Genomic DNA, 21,110 nt, shown 5'->3' on the forward strand with positions numbered 1-21,110 from the left:
AGGAGGGGTCCAGATATAAGATGTTACCAGCTTGGCTGGAGTTGAAGAGGCTTCTCCTGGGCTGTTAGGGGCATGACGCAGTGACACAACTGGGGACAGAGCCATGCCTTGCAGTCTCTCATGGGGCCTAGGATGATGCCACAGTGAATCCTCTTGTCTTGCACTCTGGCTTCACTGTCGAGCCAGCTGGAATGCCTGGCAAGACCAGCCCCTGCTCACAGCTTCTCTCGTGGCTTCTGGCCAGACCTGCCAGGGCTGGTCTTGTGTAGCGAGTCAGGCGGGCAGACCCTAAAGCTTAGAGCTGGAAGGGTCCAGCCTTGGCTCCGGTTCCCTCCGTGTGTGGCTTAGGGACAGTTGGGACTCGGCCAAGGCCACATGCCTGTCTGGGGCAGGACAGGGCTTCTCACAGAGTTCAGTTTTGGCTTCAAGCTCTTTTTCAGCCTGAGGGCAGCAGGGAGCAAAGTGGTTTCCAAGTGGAGAAACTGAGGACAAAACAGCTGAAGGTCCTAAGCGGTGGTGTTGCTGTGAGCTGGGGGTGTGATCCCTAGGGTCCGAAACTGGAACTGTTCCCAGGGCTGTTGGCAACCCCGGGATCCTGCTGAGAACTCTCCCTGCCTCCCTCCATCTTCCTCCCCGCGGCGACTCCTTGTGGGTGGATTCCTGGGTAGATATCAGAAGGTAGGGTGAAGACGTGCTCAGCGTCCTGAGAAAAGGGTGCTGGGATCTTAAGGAATCTTTCCCTGTTGGAGCACTCGGAGGGCACGCACCTTCTGGAAGAGAATACAGGCTGTTGTCAAACCTGTGCAGGAGCTCCTCGACTTTAGCGAATGTAAACCCTGTAAAGAGGGCTCCAAGTTTCTTCTGCAGGCTTTTCCTCGAGGTTATCATGAATTCCACTGTTAGCACTTAACCAGCGTGTGATGGCATTTTAGAATTTACTGGAGGCTAAGGCCTAATGTTGCCTGGAGAATCCCAGGGAGGGGGAAGCCTGGTGGGCTGCTGTCTGTGGGGTCGCACAGAGTCCGACACGACTGAAGCGACTTAGCAGCAGCAGCAAGGCCTAATGTTACCAGAGACTGGATTGCAAGTATCTCACTTCTTCCTTAGCGCAGGGGAAGCTGGGCAGGTGAGTTGTCAGGTGGGTGGGGCAGGACTGACCATCTCACAGGCCAGAGAGCTGAGTCTTCAAGACATAGCAGGACTTCTGATCCTGGAGACTGCAGGCATCCCCTCCCCGACGTCTCAGCTTCTGGAGCAGGCCGTCGGTGTAGACACTGGCTGGAGGGAGGGGGCAGAGAAGATGGCCCTCGGAGACCTCCTCAGCCTCTGGCATTCTGCCACAGATGTGGTTATGAGAACTGTCCCTGTTGGGGCATCTGTTCCTCTGAACTGCCGTAGCCAAGAGAGAATGTGGAGTCTCGCCCTGGATCCTGGTTCTGTCTCCTCCTGGGCCTTGTTCTGCCCAAAGTACGAAGCATTCAGTTCCCCAGGGGGGCCTGACCTGGGGAAGTGGGGAGACCACGTGGCTGGGGCCCGGCAGGGCGCCAAGCTCATTTCTTGGGCCACGGGCCAGCTTGCTGTAGCCGGGAGCTCAGGCCTGCGGAGGAAGGTCCCGCCATCGGCCGGGCTGTTAGTGTGCGCTATGCACGGGCGGGCGCGGCCAGAGGGGGAGAAGCAAGCAGGGTGGAGGTGGTGGTGCACATTCCGCTCCACCGCCACTTCTCTGGGACCCCTTGGATCAAGCATCAGGGCCCTGGGCAAGTGTCGGAACTGGGATGTGTTGCTCAGCGGTGGAGGGGTGTGGCAAGCTAGCAAGGTGAGGGGGCCTTGGGCAGGTTCTGGGCCTCAGTTTCTCCACTGACGAATGAGGTGCTGAATGCCAAGAACAGCTAGGGTCTTTCCATCTTAGACCATCTATGATTATTCCAGTCGCAGATCTGGATGCCAGTTCCAGCTCTTTTAAAGCCCTATCTTTTTTCTGATTGTGCTCTGCTTAGTCACTCAGTCGTGTTTGACTCTTTGTGACCCCATGGTCTGTAGGCTAGGCTCCTCTGTCCATGGGATTCTCCAGGCAAGAATACTGGAGTGGGTTGCCATGCCCTCCTCCAGGGGATCTTCCCAACCCAAGGATCCAACCCAGGTCTCCCACACTGCAGGCAGATTCTTTACTGTCTGAGCCACCAGGGAAGCCCTTTTTTGGATTATTGTGTTCTTAATTACCCTAGATTTCTAGGTCATCTCCTTGGCTCTGAAGAAAGCAAGAAAAGGTGGATACAGGGCTGGGTATTGAGGCGGCTGAGCACAGCAGAGAACCAGAACCAGTCCTGAGCCTTGGCAATGCCATTCCCTCTTATGTGTTAGCCCAGGGCTCTCAGGCACCTTTGAGAGGCTACAGGCTTGCTCTAGCCCATTCTGTGTACTCACTGTTGATTCGCAGCCAAGAGAATGGGCTCTGGAGTCAGACTGCTTGAGTTCAGACCCCAGTTCTGCTATTCCATAGCTGTGTGACTTCAGACAAGTTCCCTATTAGCCTTGGACCTCAGTTTCCTCATCTCGAAAATGGGGCCAATAATAGGTCCTCTGTATAAGCTGCTTCTCTTATTGCTGTCACCACACCATCATCAGCCACTGGCTCTCCTTGGGCTGCATTTTCTCCGCATAAGTGCCTCTCTTTGGGTTTTTGACCGTTGATTCTGATGGTCTAGTCTTGGCTTAAGCCTCAGAGAGGTGCCCCCACATCGCTGCTGCCTCCACGTGCCGGCAGGGACTCGCCCTCCATCCAGCATCTTGGCTCAAACTCTCAGGACCCCGATTGTACAGCAGAGAAAACCGAGGCTCAGAGAGGCCCGCGGGTGGTGGAGGGTTGCCATCCGGTTGCTTTGGTTCTAAAGCCTCATGGGGGAAGCTGGCCTGGCACCTGGATCTGAGAGGAGTCCCTGAGCCAGCCCAGCATGGCCCTGACTGCAGACGCATGGGTTTGAACCTGTCTGGTGGCTTCCGCGTGTGAACATGTTGGGCATCTCAGCCAGGATTGATGCCTGGAGAGTGCTGTCACACTGTCTTCTCTTCCTGAGGTGATGGGGCTGGTGGCAGGGTCCCGGGGGCATTCCTGCTCCTCCCTTCCAGGCTTCGTCTAAGGGATGGGCCAAGCTGAAGGGTTCTCAGAGAGCACTCCCCCAGCCTGAGAGGACAGTGGGTCAAGTGAGGGTCTGCCTGTAGTCACATAGCCCACCTGGGGGTGAGCCCAGCTAAGTCTCCAGGCTGTCTCCAGACCCTGGATCTGGAGAGCACAGCATCGACTCCCCAAACCCTGCCTTGTGAAGTCAGCCAGGTGTCCGGCTAGACAGCATCCCACCTTGTCACCTGAGGGATTGTCCTCTGTCTTGCCAAGCCCCCAGCTGCATCCTCCAAGGTCAGAGGTGGTGGCTCAAGTGCCTTCAGGAGCCTCCGCTGCCCACTACTCGCCCAGCTGAGATCTCCTGCCCCAGGAGATGAGACAGCTCTCTACCTTATAGCATGCCCAAGTGGGGCTGGATTGAAATTTTCCAGGGGGACCCTAAGGATGTGGGAAGAAGCATCTTAGATAGGGTCAGATGTAGCCCCATGAAAACTTGATCTGGAGGGGCATGCTCATGTGCACATGCATGCACAAACACACACACACACACACACACACACACACGCCTACCTTTACCACTCTCTAAATTCAGTCAGGCACACATTCGAGCAGCTTCTGCATGCCAGGATGTGCCCATACTCAGCTCATACAAACATGGCAGAGTTGAGAGAGGTGGGACCTGGGCTCAGCTCTGCCACAGACTTGGTTTTTGTCTTTGGTGAGGTGACATTTCTCTCTCTGAGCCTCAATTTCCCCATCTGTTAAATGGACCAATAACCTTCCCCTCAAGGGCGAATGTCAAAGCCACTGGCTTGGCCCAGATCTCTTTAATGTGTCCTCGTTTCCTCCTTTGGGTGTCAGAATGAAGCCACGCCTCCTACAGGGTCCATATCAACACCTTCCCTCCTGGTCCACTAGGGTTTCCTGGCAGAGGAGGGATTTGAGGGGAATAGTGTTCTGGGCAGGGCAGGACGAAGGCCCAGATGCACACACGCTTCAAGGTCTCTTTGCTCAGCCAGTTTAGACTTTGTAATTGGCTTGGGTTTTGTTTTTGTCTTTGGTCTTTTTAGTTTAATCTACTTTCTGGATTCCCCCAGTGGCTTCAGAAACCAGAAATAAATTATCCTCCGTGAAGAATCTTGACTGTTTGAACAGCTCAGGCCTCCTCTTGGTCAGAGAAACATGTGCTTTGTTTTTTTATTAAATTTCCCTGGAAAAACAGTGATTTGAATTCAAGGAGAGGAGAACAGGTTTCCCTGAATTCCAAGCTCAGGGACTTTCTTTTCCTTTTGAAGTAGAATGGAGCTGTCCCCTCCTCCTCGGCTCCGAGAAGCTTCTCCACAGCTGATGTTTTTCCAGCTGCCTGTCTCCCCAGAGAGTGTGGAGAAGGGGTCAGGGCGGGGGCGAGAGGGCCAGACCTGCCCGCACCAGGCCGCCTGGTTTTTCTTGGCTGCCGAAACTCACCTGCGGCCGTGGTGCCCGTATTCCCTGTCCATGTGACTCTATGACCTTGACACCTGCCCTTGAAGAGCCTCACTTTCTTCATCTGTAAAATGAGGATCATGATTCCACAGGTTAGCTTTTAAAGAGCACATCACAGAAATTGCAGAAGGTCAGGGCTGGGAAATGCTGCAGAAGCCTCTCCTGCTTGGACCCATGGGGAAACTGAAGCTCACGGGGAAAGGCATGACTCAAAATTCTCAGCAAGTCAGTGACTGGTGGAGGCCTAGACCTTCCTGACCCGCCCCCCCGCCCCCAGCCCCCGCTCCATCAGGACCAAGTCTCAGCCTGGTGGAAGTTCAGTTGCTAAGTCATATACGACTCTATAGTCTGTAGCCCACCAGGCTCCTCTGTCCATGGAATTTCCAGGCAAGAATACTAGAGTGGCTGGCTATTTCCTTCTCCGGGGGATCTTCTCGACCCAGAGATCAAACTTGGGTCCCCTGCATTGTAGGTGGATTCTTCACTGATAGCCACCAGGGAAGTCTTAGCTTGGGGACTGGCCTTTATGTGCCAGGAAGCTGGGTACTCTTTTCTGACACTCAGAGAACATGAAAAGAGTGCTCCCTGGCCATTCTGCCAGTCCTTGGGAAGTTCTTTATTGGGGGCCGGCGAGGGGAGGATGTTTGTTGAGGGCCCGAGGTGACTCAGGACTGCAGAGCCTGCCCAGATCCTGGAACCAGCGAGTGAGACTGCATGGACGTGTCCTGTGTCCCCTGGGGGTCTAGATCCAAGCCACCCACAGGTATACACACTAATCTGCAGATATTTGCTCTCTCTCATGCCCTCAGGGGTTTCCTGGAGACTTTGGGGAAAGAGGCCCTCCAGGACTGGATGGAAACCCTGTAAGTATTTCACATCTTTTTGGGGAACAGGAAAGAGATTAGGAACAAGCACACAGCAGGTTTTAGGACACTAAGCTTTTAGGTCACCCGTAAGCTGGGTGCTCCTGGGTGAACTGCATGATTTTCCTTATTTCCTGGCTTCTGTCTACTATGGATGGCCTTTGAGCCACCCCACCCCACTCCAGGAGAGCCCTCCAGCCCACTGAGCCCCAGGTCCCAAAGCCCTAGGCTATGTCCCATCCTCAAGGAGTCAGGAAGGTTCATGGGTCACTTCCTGCTGGGGAATCCAGGGCCACTACCATCTTACAAAGTCCCAGAAATGTTTATGGGACGGCAGCAGCCTGGGGGAGCAGATGGTTTGCAGGCCCTGTATGGAGGGAAGAGCTGAGTTCTAAAGCAATCTCCAGCATAGGCATGTTTATAGAGTTTGTAAATAATCGAGGCCCGTCAGGGAGCCAGGTCAGCCTGCCCTGGGGAGCTGAGCCCGCCTCTCCCTTCCCGTCTGAGGCTCCAGCTCCAGTGGTGGGAAAGCATGTTCTCTGCCTGGAAGTACAGAGCATGTCCAGGGCTCTTTCGCACATCTGCCGTGTGCCCCCATCTGTCCTGGGGCTTCCCGTCTGCGCAGCTGTGCCCAGCCGTGCCCTCAGCAGAGGTGGCTGCTAGATCCATAGTCAGCACCTGATATGGCTTGTTTTAATTCCACAAATGCTCCTTGAGCCTCACCCATTTTGGGGCTAACTCCCAGGCTCCCCGGGGACCTGAAGCCCTGGCCTCAGAGCCAGGTGGGTCTGGGTTCGGATCCTTCTGCACCCCTTGCCAGGCGTGGAAGCTTGGACAAATCAGTTGCCCTGTCTGGATCTCAGTTTCCTCATCTGTAAATGACAGGGATCCAATGGCAGATCCGCCAGTCTCAGAGAGGTGTTGTGAGAATGCAGTGCGAGAGGGCAGGGAGGTACTGGGTTTTCACTGGATGGAGGGGTTGGAAAGAGTGGGTAATGATGGGGCCTGTTCCTGCCCTGGAGGAGCTCATGGCCATCTCCCTAGTCCATTGCACGAGGTGAAGTGAGCCATGTGGGATCAGAGAGGTCACAGGTGCTATGGAGGCGGGAGAATGAAGCAGAGATGACTCCTGGGGAAGATGGCATTGGAATTGGGATGAGGAAAGAGGTGGTAGGGCGGCATTCCAGGTGTAGGAAAGAGCACTGGCAAGGGGTCAGAAGTGGGAAACCAGAGTTTTTCCTTCAGCGTACCAGTCACCGGATTAACCACTATTAACATAATAGGTGACGTCGTCCTGGAAGTGTCCTTGGGGAGGGATGACTCTGTACTTTTGGTCCAGAGGAGTAGGAAGAGGGCCTGATGACTTGTCCCGGCTCTGCTGCATAATCGAGTGGCCTTGAACAAGTCCCTTCCCTTTCCCGAGTGTCAGATCCTTCACTTTAAAAGCCAAGGCTACCCCTCACCCCCTCTTCCTCTTCTCCGTGGCTGTAGTAATGACATCCCATCTGATTGCACAGATGAAGGAAGACAACCCCCCGGAGGATGTTGGTGATTCATAATCACCATTTCTAGAGCCTATTTTTATTCCCACTTTTGCATTTTGAATTTGATCCAATCCCCTCTACCTGTCTTTTCTGGTGCAAGCAACTGAAGGGCCATTTTTAGAGATCTGGAAAACAAACTTTGCCCACACATGGCTGTGTCTCCCAACTCCCAGGCGAGAGCTCCCAGCCTCTCAGAGGCCCTTGGGAGTGGACCCTGAGAGCCTCTTTCTACTGGGGGGATCGGGGGTTCGCTCAAGGCCCCCAGTATCTTCTGGCTGAGAAATGGAGGGAGGCCGGCCAGGTAGATCTCGGCTTGGTGTCCTCACCCCCTTGTTATTTCCTTGTCCTTGACCTTGGGACAGTTGCCTGACCTTGGAGCCTAAGTTTTGCCATCCGTAAGGTGAGGATGCAATGAGATCTTGTGGGCCAGGCATCCTGCCCATCTTTATTGTCACAGTCAGGATTCTGCCCATCCTCACACCTGCCGCTGGAAGGTGCTGGATTAGAAATCCAACCTCCCCACTTTACAGATTTGGAAAGCTGATGAAGAAGGAGGAAGTTCTCATCCAAACTCCAGGCCAGGCTCAGGAGAGTCAGGAACAAAAAATGTTCAGCTCCGAACGATTCTACCAGGGGCCCACACGGAGGATGGGGTGGAGGGTGTGGCCTGGAGGGACACAGAGCAAGTAACCACCTTGGTCTCTCTTTCTTTGCAGGGAGAACTGGGCCTGCCAGGGCCCCCAGGAGTCCCCGGCCTCATTGTAAGTACACAGATGCCTGGAGGAGAATGGCCAGGAGGGAGAGTGTGGGGAACGAGCCACAAGTCCTGCTGAAAAGGCTCCTCCTCATCTCCTCCCTGGAGGAGCTGGGAGAGCAGGACAGGGCAGTCGGGCCAGGGCCTAAGGGAGGAAAGCCATGCTGTGTGGCCTCAGGTGGATCACCAACCTTCTCTGAGCCCCTTTCTCCATTACTCAAGTGGGGAAGGGTTTGGAGCATGAGAGGCCATGCACTTTGACGCCTGCTGCCTGTCTGCTGCTCTGCAGCAAGGTCTGGGCAGGTGGTAGTGTGCCCATCCAACAGATGAGGTGCTTCAGGTCCAGACAAAGGAAGTGACTAGCAGAGGAGCTGGGGCTCTGGACCACCCTGGACAATCTTCTCCATCCTTTTCAGAACACTGACTTTGGAGCCAGACCACCTGAGGTCAAGTCCCAGTTCTGCCATAGCCAGGCTGTGTGACCTGGGTCAAGTCACTTACCCTCCCTGAGCCTTAGTTCTTCATCTGTAAAATGGGTATGATGGTAGACTCCTCTTGGGAGGGCTGTGAGGATTAAACAAGGCACTCTTGTACTATCTTTGGTACAAGGTCTAGCACTCAGTAAATTTGCAGTTAGTGGAAAATATTGCTTTTATTTTAAAATGTTATTTCTTGTTACTATCTCTTGATGTGCCCAGGACTGAGAGAGGCCTGTACCAGGGAGGTGGAAAGCAATCTGACTTCTGACTCCATCCAGGCTGGGGTAGCTTTGTGGAGTGGTGCTATCAACCAAAACCGGGGCTCCCCGGTAGACCTCCGGAGGGTGAGCCCTGACCTTGGGCCCAGGCCCGAAGGCCAGTGACAGGCCCGAGTCTAGGAAATAAGTCTAGGAGCTTCCCTCAGGGTCTGATGGCCCTCTCTTCTGTTCTTTGGGATATATCTTGTGGGGTTTGAGTCTCATATAAGGAGACTGTTGCGGGGTTTGACAAATGGACTGCCAGCTTTGGCTACTCCAGCCACTGTGCAGAGACATTCTATCGAGAGGGAGGCTGGTGAAGGCCCTGGAGAATTGGGGAGCCCCATTGTTCAGGGAAGATCAGTCCTGGGAAGAAGGCCCAGAGGCTCCCATGGGCAATGTGCTCCTGCTCAGGTAGGCGAGAGCACAGCCAGGGCAGGGTGAGGAGTGGAGGTCCGATCAACCTGTGTACAGAGCCTGGCCTCACTTCCTCTGGGCTCTGTGGTCTTCAGTTACAGGCTCACTTCCCGAGCCTCAGGGATCCACTCTGTCAGATGGGATCTTTACGCTCACTCTTGTTAGGACCCCATATATACCCAGACCAGTCTAGAGCCAGGTTACTTGGGTTCAAGTCCTAGCTCCATCACTCTTTTAATTGCAATTCTGAGCACATTTTCTAAGCCTCCTGTGCCTCAGTTTCTTCATCTTTAAAATGGGAATAATATCAGTCCCTAACTTGGGAGAGTACTGTGAGGATTCAGGGAAACTAGTACATATAAATTGCCTAGTACTGATGCTGAGAAAGATTGAAAGCAGGAGGAGAAGGGGACAACAAAGGATGAGATGGTTGGATGGCATCACCAACTCAGTGGACTTGAGTTTGAGGAAAGTCCTGGAGATGGTGATGATCAGGGAAGCCTGGCGTGCTGCTGTCCATGGGCTCACAAAGAGTCAGACACAACTTAGCAACTGGACAACAGCAAGAAGTACATAGTAAGCACTCAAGAAGCACTAGTAATAATAATAATAAATTTATTAATAATCATAATAATGATTTTATTACTACTACTTGTTAATTAATAGTAAAATAATTACTGTTAATAAGTAGTGATTCACTAGTAGTAGTAGTGTTTTATATACTAGGGCTTCCCTGGTGGCTCAGCCAGTAAAGAATCTGCCTGCAATGCAGGAAACCCAGATTCAATCCCTGGGTTGGGAAGATCCCTTGGAGAAGGGAATGGCAACCCACTCCAGTATTCTTGCCTGGAGAATTCCATGGACAGAGAAGCCTGGTGGACTACAGTCCATAGAGTCACAAAGAGTCGAACACGACTGAGCCACTAAGCACAGCACAGAACAGCAGCCATTTAGAATGCTGCATTGAGAAAGATTTCAAAGTCACATTAGAAATCATCGGGAGACAGTGCTGCAATTGATTGGTGATGTCTGCCTTGGCTTGGGATTAGGAAGTGTCAACATGTGAGTCATACATTTGTCATCCCCGATGTCCTTTGTGGAGCACCTTCTTTGGCACAAGGCACTGACCTGAATGCTTTGGAAAAAGAAATTTCTGCAATGAGTATTAGGGAACCTGACTTTATGAGGATCTCAGAAGTCTTCTGGTCCAACCCTCTCGAAGCTCAGCAGGACTCCCTTCTGGAGGATTTTGGTCATATGAACGTTACACTCCAACTTGAACACCCTGGTGTTGGAAGCTCCCTCCCTTGAAAGTCCATCCACTTTCACAGAGCTCTCATTGTGCAGGGTTTTCCTGTGTTTTGAGTCCAACTCATCTCCCTGTCCCTGGGAGAGGCTGTTCAAGATGTAAAGATGGTTGCATCTATTATTCCTAAGGCTGCTTCTTCAGGCTATATGATCCCCGTCCCCAAAGCTTTTCTGCAGGGATGTTTACATATCTTGGCTGTCATTCTTGGCACACGGTCCTATTTGTCATTGTTGGCGTCCACTGGGTTGGATCCTGAGAGGGGCGAGAGTATTGCTTGGCCGAACACACACGGATTCTAGAGACTGTGCCATTACAGCCCTTGGCCTTCCTGACTCTTTAAAAGCTCTTCTCACCGATGCTCCCCTTTGCTCTCCACAGTCAGGGCTGCCAGATAAAATAGAAGAGGCCCAGTGAAATTTGAATTTCAGATACATTATTTAAAACACATTTACACTATAATGTCATTCCTTTGTTTGATTGTTTATCTGACATGCACATTTTAACCAGGCATCCTGTATTTTTATTCACTCAATCTGGCAACCCTGTGCTCAGTATGGCTTAGGAAAATCCCATTGGACAGATGGGAAAAGTGAGGCCTTAAGTCAAGGTCACACCTGAGGCAAGAGAAGATGGAGGCATGATCAGAGGCCATGCCTCCCAACTCTTAGCTCAGGGCACTTCTCTTTCCACCCTTTCCTGAGGGCCCTGAGCTGGGGCTGAGCCCTGGGTGTCCCTGCATTTCTCAGGCCCTGTGATCTTCATGCTGCTCCTTTCCAAAGAACTGAGTCCACCCCACCCTCCGTCCTCCCCACCTGGCCTCATGTCTTTCTTTGGCCACTTTCAGTCCTGCTGCCCCTGTTTTTAAGCTCCCTCTGGTGCCAAGGTGACATTCCTTTCCCCTTGTGCCTGGCAGGGAGGGTGGGTCTAGACCTGCACCCACCAAGTCACCATCAGCCTCCAAGCCAGTACCCTGTCCCACCCAAGGCACCCACTCCTGACCTGGATTTTTGGGGACAGCAGCTTCTGTGTCTGGGGAAAAAAAAATTGCCTCCCCAAAGAGTTGGAGAGGAAAAGGAATTTTCTAACCAGGAGCTAAAGGGAAGAGGGATTGTGAGTCACCTACAGTTTCCAGAGGATGTGGGTTTCTAGCTGAGCAAATGGGAATTCCATGTACTGACAATCATGTTCGTGGAGATCCACATTTATTCAGTGCCTTCGGTCTAGTCAGCTGCAGCAATCTGCATGCAGACCGAAACTGAAATGTCCCCTGTGCCCTGGGTCCTTGCAGACGGGAGGAAGGAGAGAGGACAGATGAACATGTGCAGAGCTTCTGTCTGCTCTGCGTGTGCTTGACATGCTTAGGCTGGGGGCCTTGAGATGCATGAGGCAGGCAGACAGCAGCCTGGTCACCCCGGTGGGAAGGCTGGGGCCCGAGGTCACCAGCGGGGGGCTTGCCACTCAGACCTGTGCCACCCTGGTCCCCAAAGCCACTGGGTGGCCCCCTGCAGTCTCAGAGGTGAGTCAGTCTTAAAGCAGCCCCCTTTGAGTAATTGAATCCCTTTGGCTGGCCCTCAAGCAAAGTGTGCCTGATTCCAGAGTCTGCTCATCAAAGAAGATTTCTGTCTTTTGTATTCAGAGTGACACAAAGGGAATCTTGCCTTTTCCATTTAATGAGACCCAAAGAGTATGTAATCTGGCCGAATCCCAGTGTGTGGGATATAGTGGACAAGCCCACCCTGTCCTGTCACCAAATGATCCCCTGACTTTGTTTCTTTGTCTATGAAACAAGGTCAGGAACCCCGATAGCTGACATCTACTAAACCCTCATATGCCGCCGGGCCCTGTGCTAGGTATTTAATTATCACAGAAACCCTCTGAGTGAAAAGTGGGATTACCATTGTACAGTTAAGGAAACTGAGGCTCAGAGAGGCTGACGCACTGGCCCAAGGTCACACAGCCTTGAAGCTGTCTGTTTCACAGCTCACTCCCTTCACCACTGCACCACCCCTCCAAGCTCCACATGACTTCTGGGGTGAATGGAGACAGCAGGTGTATGAGAGTGTGAACTGGACTGTGCCAGGGACTCTTCTGGGTGAGAGATGGTGCTTATGAAGACCACATAGGAGCCAGGGCTGGTCACCTGGGTCCCCATCCCCAATCACCTGACCTCCTACTGGAGTTTCAAGGAGGCCTTGTTGCCTTCAAAAGGCAGTTCCAGGGAAGGTTTTTCCCCGGATGGTTTGGAAAGGAGTGAGTGGGCTTCTTTCTCACCCACTGATTTAGCCCCTTTTAGTGAGCGCTTCCTCTAGGGCACCGGGCAGGCAGTGGCCACATAGACACTCATGTCAATGGTTATTGGTGTAGAATAGGCCATGAGTTAAAGCCTCATCAGGCTCGGACATGATGGCAGGAGCCTGACCTGGCCTGTGGGGTCAGGGAGGTGATGCTCGTGCTGAGGACAATGAACAGTGTGAGCTCAGGGTGGAGCTCTCAGTGTAGGAAGCAGTGGCCAGGGATGCCCAGCAGCAGAGGAACAACAGGGAGGAAGGCTCTGCCAGCACCCGTGAGGGTGGGCACTGGGAGCCCCCCAGGTGCTCTTTCAGGGGTTCCTGGCAAGCCCCAGCCTGGACACCTGCTGACCTGTTGGGCAGGGGAGTAGGACTCTCACCTGTTTTTGAATCTCAAGCCTGCCCTCACGTCTTGTCACTCATGAATGAGAGCAATAAGGACAGGCATGGTTGGGTCCTTCATTGGAGTAAGCCGGGTCAGTCCCAGGTCTGTGAGCATGCACTGCGGGACCCGACGGACACGCAGACCTGTTCTGGTCCTGCCTGTGTCCCCTACCTGTTGCTCGGTCTTGGGAAACTTGCTTCGCCTTACTCTGAGCCTCAGTTTTCTCATCTGTGACATGGCACTAACGACGGTGGTGACCTCATGGGACAACTGTGAGCAGTTGAGGAGCGTCTGAACAGATTTGATGAGGCTGGAAGCTGTCTGGTGTGGCGTCTGGCACTCAGGAGCTCTTTCAGTGGTCGCGGATGTGGCTGGTTGTTTGCATTCTTGGTGGGAGTCTGTGAAGTGAGGGGTGAAGTGTGTTGAGCAGGATCTGGGAGGTCCGGCAGACGGGGAAACAGGTTCCAGATTACGGGCGTGACTCACTGTGCTTTCTTGTGGGACCCGACTTTGTGTGTCACTTGGCCAAGCTGCCCATGACAGTGCTGAGCACAAAGCAAGCTGGTGTCTATGGGCTATACTGGAGGGGGGCAGAATGCGGCCTTGGGTTTTCTCTCTTCTCCCCCAAATGCTTTTCTAGTCCAACGTGGGGTCCTGCCCACATGAAGACCTGCCCTCAGCAAGCAGCCACCTTCTTCCCATGTGCCCTGCAGCCAGAGCCCCGTTTCCATGGGTTCTTGGAGGGGAAGCCCACACTGGCCCTGGCCCCCAACCATACACAGACCCCTTGGGAGAGGGGCAGTGCGTGCATGTAGGGTGCCTACATGTGTCAGTCAGGCTTGTACTAAATCCAGCCTCCATGCAACAAGCTGCCATCGGGTCTGGATTGGGGAAGAGGAAGCGTATGTTCCCAGAGCTGCTGGCTGGTCCTCTCTGTTCAAGACCCCAGCCCCCATCGGAGCCTCTGCATCAGCAGGACCTTGTCTGTGTGTGCACCACTGCGGGGAACTCTGGGTGGCCACCCTTTGCTCTCTTCCTGCAGGAAAAGCGGGGTGGGGGTGGTGTGGTGGGGAGGGACCAGCCAAAGCATCCAAAGAGCTGAAATGCTCTTCTCTGAGCTTTGGCCACCTGATGCGAAGGACTGACTCATTGGAAAAGACCCTGATGCTGGGAAAGATTGAAGGCTGGGGGAGAAGGGGATGACAGAGGATGAGATGATTGGATGACATCACCAACTCAGTGGACATGAGTTTGAGTGAACTCCAGGAGTTGGTGATGGACAGGGAGGCCTGGCGTGCTGCGGTTCATGGGGTCACAAAGAGTTGGACACGACTGAGCGACTGAACTGAACCTAACTGAGGAGCTGGCTGTCCTTCCCTCCAGCCTCTGTCCAGGGTGCAATCCTGGCTTCTTCTCGCCCAAGATTACTTCAGAATTGCTTAGAAACTCTGGGGACAGACTACCCAATGTGAATCCCAGCTCTGCTGAGCTCTGTGACTTGCTCAAGCCCTCACCTCTCAGAGCCTCAAGTTTCCTCATCTGTAAAATGGGGATATCAGGCAGATCGTGAAGCAAACGATCGTACCGTCGGGAGCAGTAACAGAGCTGAGGCGTGGGAAGTGCGCAGCGTGGAGCCTCCCCGAGTGTCATCTGTGTTGCTATGATCACCCATTGAACTGAGCGCTCCCTTCTTAATAAGACTACTTGATGGGAACTGAAAGCAGAACTCCTTGGCAAAGGCTCAGCGAGAAGGTTTGGTTTCACCCAGTCAGGTGGGTTCAGGAGGGTGGTGGGGGAGGTGGGGTGCAGTGAGAATCAGCATTGCCTCAGCCAGGCCAGCTGTGGTCTCTGAGCTCTGTGTGTTTCCCTCCATCTCTGCCCTTCCTTCCACAGGAGTCGGCAGGAATGTGATGTCCCATTCTCTGCCAGCCTCCCTCCGAGCCAGCTCCAGGCAGCTCCCACAGGAGCCGGTTCTTGAGCCTGGCCACCTGGGGCAGGCTGCATTCCTTCAGTGCTTCAGAGTGCTTGCCAGGGGCTTCCATGGAGCCTGACTCAGGGAATGGGAAACCGAGGCCCAGAGAGGTCAAGCACACTGACAGAGCTCACACAGCAGCCAGACAGTCACAGAGGAGGGAAAAGGGAGCGAAGAGAGTATTTCAGGGGCTCCCTCTCCCTGGGCGAAGGCTTAATTCAATGGCTGTGGCTGAGGGCAGTGCTGGTAGGGCAGGGCAGGAAATGAGGAGCCTTCAGGAAAGAGGGTACACCCCTCACTCTAGACCAGGGTTTCTCACCTCAATGCTGTTGACGCTTGAGCCAGATAATTATTGGTTTTTCAGTTCAGTTCAGTTCAATTCAGTCGCTCAGTCATGTCCAACTCTTTGCAACCCCATGGACTGCAGCACGCCAGGCCTCCCTGTCCATCACCAACTCCTGGAGTTCACCCAAACTCATGTCCATTGAGTCGGTGATGCCATCCAACCAAGTCATCCTCTTTCTCCCCTTCTCCTCCTGCCTTCAGTCTTTCCCAGCATCAGGGTCTTTTCCAATAAGTCAATTCTTCGCATGAGGTGGCCAAAGTATTGGAGTTTCAGCTTCAGCATCAGTCTTTCCAGTGAACACCCAGGACTGATCTCCTTTAGGATGGACTGGTTGGATCTCCTTGCAGTCCAAGGGGCTCTCAAGAGTCTTCTCCAACACCACAGTTCAAAAGCATCAATTCTTCAGTGCTCAGCTTTCTTTATAGTCCAACTCTCACATCCATACATGACTACTGGGAAAACCATAGCCTTGACTAGATGGACCTTTGTTGGCAAAGTAATGTCTCTGCTTTTTAATATGCTGTCTAGGTTGGTCATAACTGTATTGTTTGTTCATATTCATTTATTTACTTGGCTATGCTGGGGCAGTTGCAGCCTTTGAACTCTTGTTGTGGTGTGTGAGATCTAGTTCCCTGACCAGGGATCAAACCTGGGCCCCCTGTTTTGGGAGCACACAGTCTTAGCCACTGGATGACCAAAGTCCCCCAAGCCAGATAACCCTTCGTTGTGGGGCCTCCATCCATGAGATGCCAGTAGCACCTTTTCAGTTGTAACTGCCAAAAATGCCTCCAGACTGTGCCAAGTACTTTATCCATGTAAGTCAATTGCTTCTCCAAACTCCAGGAGGGACAGAGTATTAGTCCCTGTTGGAGATGAAGAAACTGAGGCATGGAGAGGTTCAGTTCAGAAATCTCACAATGAGTGAGTGAGCCTCGGAGGAGAGATGGGACTGAGTGGTCCGGCCTTGATATGCGCTGACCGCCTCCCAGCCTTTCCCCAGCCCTCAGCGAATGTGACTCTCCAGGGTGAACGAACTCCGTGCCCTGCTCCCACCTTGAACAGGCTGATCTGATGTGATGCTGGGTCTCCAACCTACGGTCCAGGACTTACCTGCTGATCTTAGTGTCCTACGGGGTCCGTTTGCAACTCTGGTGTCTGTGACTGACAACCTCACTCCTTCCTTGCTGCTGTCCCAAGGAGAGGGCCCAGCCTCTGGAAGCAGAAATTCCTGCCCCTCGCTAAGCTAGAGGAGTCGAAGCCTCTGTGTGTGCTTATTTTGCCCTTTCAGCAGCTCTCGGAGGGGAGGGTTCATCATCTGCATTTTATAAATCAGGAGGCTGAGGACCACAGAAGCCCAATGAAATGCCCTGAATCCCTTAGCTCAGCAGTCCCCAGCCTCTCCGGCACCAGGGACTGGGTTTCCTGGAAGAATTTTTCCACGGACCGGGGAGGCGGGATGGTTTGGGGATGATTCAAATGCATTACATGTATTGTGCACTTTATCCCTATTATTATTGTATCAGCTCCACCTCAGATCATCGGGCATTAAATCCTGGAGGTTGGGAACCCCTGCCTTAGCTGGTAGGGGATATGAAGAATCCAGTGTGAGGTTAAAAGAGGTAGTGGGAGGGGCACCAATCAAGAAATGAGCTTGGGAGAGGACCTCTGTGAAATTAACTCCAGTATTTCGGTGGAGGCGAACACGCCTAATTACAACATCAACCCAAGGACAGGGGGTTTACATCCTTGGAATTCTTCCCAGGCCAGCCTCCTGTGAGCCTCTCTCATTGTGTCTTCTCTTTCTCTTCCCAGGGCGACATGGGAACATTGGGTCCGATTGGCTACCCAGGACCCAAGGGCATGAAGGTAAACAGGAACTGTTTTTTACTCTGAGTCTCATCCCAGCCAGACGCCCCCTGACTCATTTCAGCTTAGAAGGAAGGGTACCCTGACACAATGTTGGGGGAGTGTACTCAGAGGGGTGCTGGGGTGGAACGTGGCAGATCAGAGGCTCAGTGCTTCTCAGTCCTGAGAGCCAAACATCGTGTGCATGTCATTTATGCCAGACATCTTTATTGGACAGCAGTCCCCCAGCTGAGCATGAGTCAGACATGATTCTGGACCTCAGGGCACTGAAAGTCCAGTGCAGAACATCACCAGGGGGACAGAAACTATAACGGCAAGCCAGCGAGCTCAGGACATCCCTAAGTGGGATGGGCGTGCAGGTGAAAGGTGGGCTTACGCTGCCAGGGCCACGTTCCAGGGACGATTCCATTTGGCTAACAAGCGTGTGACACAGCTCATGAAGGCCATCTCCCCCCATCAGCGCCCTTCTCCCCTGGATGTGTCCAGAGCTCTGTGATTCACAAGTCAGCCGCCCCTTCTTACGGTCCTACACGCCACACCATCGCCCTCTGGGCCGGGGCTCATTGCCCCCTTTTACAGATGAGAAAACTGAGCCCTGGGCTGGAGCAGCCAGCACAGGGTCTTGCAGCAAGCCAATGGGTTTATGCCAGGGCTTCTGACTTCTGGGGCTTTTACCCTCCGTCACAGCTGAACCCTGGCCTCTGTCTTGCAGGGACTGATGGGAAACGTGGGGGAACCCGGACTGAAAGGTGATAAGGTGATCTGAATACTCCCTTATTGCACTGTGTTTTATCTGCATGCGAATTCCCTCCGCCTCGGCGCTGCTGCTGGTTTCTCGCCAGGTCCACTCCCCTGCACTTTTCCTGCCTCCCCTCTGGCCCTCCCTAAATCTGTGCTCCCCAACTTCTTCCCTGTAACTCTGGGTGGGATTCAGGCAGACGGTTCTGGAAGCATGCGATCTTGGCAGACAGACTGGGGGCCTGGGGCTGTTGAAACTTGGGTTAGGGGTGAGTTAAGGCAGGTCTCCGAATTTGGGGAGCAAAGCTGAGGCTAGCGTCCAGGCTTTGAGGTCAAAGCCACAGGATACAGAGGGTGGGGATGGAGAGATGGGAGAAGTGGAGGTGAGATGCTGGGCCCCAGGGCAGGGACGATGGCATAGGAGGAAACAAATCCACATACACTGTCAAGATTGGAATTGGGAGCCCAATCCCAGGGTCTGAAAATGCAACAGAAAAGCCAGGACGGGCCTGGTCCCCTGACCCTGTGCCCCTGCGCCGGGGGTGGGCGCGGGGTGGCACCCTTGCCCTGTGTCTTCCACAGCTCCACTGCCGAGCCAACCCTGGGCCAAACCAGAGCTGGAGTTGGGTAGGTGGGATCCTGGGGCCCAGAGAGGAGCAGCACCTGGCCTGGGCCCTGCAGCATCCGAATGAAGAGACTCAGGGTGTAGGGGCCGTGCTCCTGTGCTTGGCTCTGTGGCTTTCTTCCTGCCCTCTCCTGCAGCCTCTTGACAAACCAGGCCCCCCAGAGGGAGTGTGGGAGAGCTTTTGGGCAGCATCCAAGTTTCCGTAAGCCTGAGCAGATAAGAGCCGCTCACCTACCTGCTCTGGGGCCACGCTCCCTGCACCTGTCTTCAGATGACTCTGGTCCTCCTAAGTTCGAGGAACAGGAGCAGGGGCCAACACTGGCCCCCCTGTAAGTGTTCTACAGGCTTAGCTCGCCCATCCTCCACCCTTCTACGAGATGGGAAGCTTGCTGAGCACGCACAGCTGGTGTGTAGCGTCAGGATTCGAACTCCAGCACCTGCCAGCAGAGACCTCCACCCTGAAGCAGGACTGAGGTCAGAAGGGCAGAATCGATGAGGTCCTTAGAGGCCACCTCCTCCGGTGCCTACATGTCACAACTGGAGAAACAGACCCAAAGAGGAGAAGAGGTTCTTCAAAGGAAACTCAGTGCTCTGTAGGAGCCAGCCCAGAGCCTGGCCTCTTAGAAAAACTAGACCTGCTGGGCTGAAATGAGCATCCCGGGTTGTCCTACCCACCCCCACCCCTGGTGCCCAGCCGGGTGGTGCTCACCCCAGTCCTGTGTCTGTCTCCACCTCTCCTGTCTCCTCCCTCATGCCCAAGCCTCCAGCTGCCCCTCTCTCCACCCCCCCACCCCACCCCTCCCCACTCAGCTTTGCCCTCTGGCTCTGCCCTGCTGGTTGCTAAGCCCCCTCTTCCACGGCCCACCCTCTGGAGATGTAGGGGCTTTCTGTTGGAGGCGGGGGCTTCCCCACAGCTACCTGTTTACCCCGTGGTTTGAGTCATCAGCACTCTGGAAATGTTGAAGTCATGGCCAAGGTGAAAGGAAGTGGGGGGGAATGGGAGTGTAGTCAGGGAACTTTTCATAGGCCCTGTGCAGAGCTGGCCTCCAGCTCACTGTTTCTTCAGGAACATGGAAATAAGCGAGTTATAGAGAACTCAGCTGGCTTGCTGACTGGTGCTGCCTGGGACATGGAGAGATGTAAAAGCCCTGAAAAAAAAGGGGGGGAGGAAATTATTTTCCTGCTCGCAGATCTCAGCAAAATCAAATAAGTCTTTAGAGTTGAAAAAAGAAAGAAAAGAAAAAGAAATCTCTTTTCTGCTTCTTTGGTTAGAATAGGGTCATAATATTTTGGGGAGCAGTGTTCTTATCAGCCCCTCCTCACTCCACTCCACCTTCTGGCCCTCCCCTGGGATGACAGAGCCACCCCTTCATGTTCCACGGTCATCTTGCCTAGAATCCCAGATTGTCATGAACCAGCCTGGCCTCAGTCCCGTTTGCCACCACCTGGCTCCCTCTCCCCCCATGGAGGTACATTCTGGAACCCAGGCTCCTGCTGCAGGCCCAGCTTTCTCCAGATCCCTTGTCCTGATTTCTTAGAGGCCTTTGAAAATTTTTTTAAAACCATCTTACTCCTTCTTTGGACATTAGAAAAAAAAAAAATGTTCCTAAGTTCCTAAAACTGTGAGATATTGTATAAGATTTTCCAAATTGGAAAAACCAAAGTAAGTTAGAAAAAAAAACAAACTTTTTTTAAATTAAAAAAAAAATTTCTGGCTTTTGTTCTACCAAGGAAGTTCTGTTGGATCATGGCCTTAGCTGCACAACGTGAGTTCTCTAAGATTCTCCATTCTTCTTGGGTTTTTCTCCCCATCCATCCAACTGCTGCCAAGGCTATGAATGTTTTCTGAGTCCTGGGGCCAACGTACCAACATGGAAAGCTGGAAAGGATGAGGGCTGTGTGAGACGGTTCCGGCTCCAAGGAGAAGCCTCCCAATCTGGTTCTGTGACAGCTCATTTACCAGGATGTGGTTGAGTACAGGGAGGGGGCAGAAGAGACCTCTGACGGCCAGAATCAGTGTCACCAAGTCCATGCAATGTGTCATCTGCAAAGGGAAACACCCAGACTTAACTGGAGACCAGTTTACTTGCTGTTTACACGTAATCTTAATGAGCCAAGCTCTCTGGTTTCTCATCCTATGGCTGATTCAAAGCAGTTAATTAGACGTAGACCGAAACCGATTGCTGGCACAGAAACTCCCACGGAAGGACGACGGGGCAATCCACAGCCTGGCAGTGAAAAATACCAAGCAACAGATGCAAGCGCTCTGAACCCATGGTGGTACGGGGACGCTGTCCAAGCTGCACGCTCTTCCATGTGACGTCAGTTGATGATGAAGAGGTTAAAGGATCCAGACACGGTTCCTTTGACCCACGAGTGTCTGGTCTCCCGCCAAGGCCAGGCAACATGGGGCAGCTTAGCTTCTGTTAGTGGAGTGTTTAGCCACCTGAGCAACCCCAGGCAGACCTGAGGCTAAGCTGGGTCTGTCCCCCGAGGGGGCCCACCTTCCCCACCCAGGCTCCTCTGGGGCTGGGGGCTGTCCTTTTCTCTAACAAGGCTGCTGCTGGGTGGATTGACTTGGGGAACGGCCTCGGCAAAGCTGTACCTCGCCATTGGGTCTGGATGTGGGGGAGGCTTCCAGAACTCACCATCGTAACCTTCTTTGCT

General features: G+C 53.4%; 1 protein-coding gene and 1 long non-coding RNA gene across 4 annotated transcripts in view; one reads left to right on the plus strand and one right to left on the minus strand.

The window, feature by feature from the left end:
- COL27A1 (collagen type XXVII alpha 1 chain) overlaps positions 1-21,110 on the plus strand; it is a 153,262-nt gene that overhangs the window by 58,313 nt on the left and 73,839 nt on the right. For all 3 annotated transcript variants that reach the window (XM_059889056.1, NM_001206680.1, XM_059889057.1), the window contains 4 exon segments: positions 5,410-5,463; positions 7,724-7,768; positions 17,027-17,080; positions 17,793-17,837. In XM_059889056.1, the coding sequence (XP_059745039.1) occupies positions 5,410-5,463; positions 7,724-7,768; positions 17,027-17,080; positions 17,793-17,837 (198 nt within the window).
- Positions 17,034-20,477, minus strand: LOC132346012 (uncharacterized). The gene is made up of 3 exons (XR_009495691.1): positions 20,311-20,477; positions 19,362-19,591; positions 17,034-18,980 (listed from the first exon to the last, which is right to left on the minus strand). It is a non-coding gene; the product is annotated as an uncharacterized lncRNA (long non-coding RNA).

The sequence above is a fragment of the Bos taurus genome, chromosome 8 (genome assembly GCF_002263795.3).
Source record: "Bos taurus isolate L1 Dominette 01449 registration number 42190680 breed Hereford chromosome 8, ARS-UCD2.0, whole genome shotgun sequence".
Classification (NCBI taxonomy): domain Eukaryota; kingdom Metazoa; phylum Chordata; class Mammalia; order Artiodactyla; family Bovidae; genus Bos; species Bos taurus.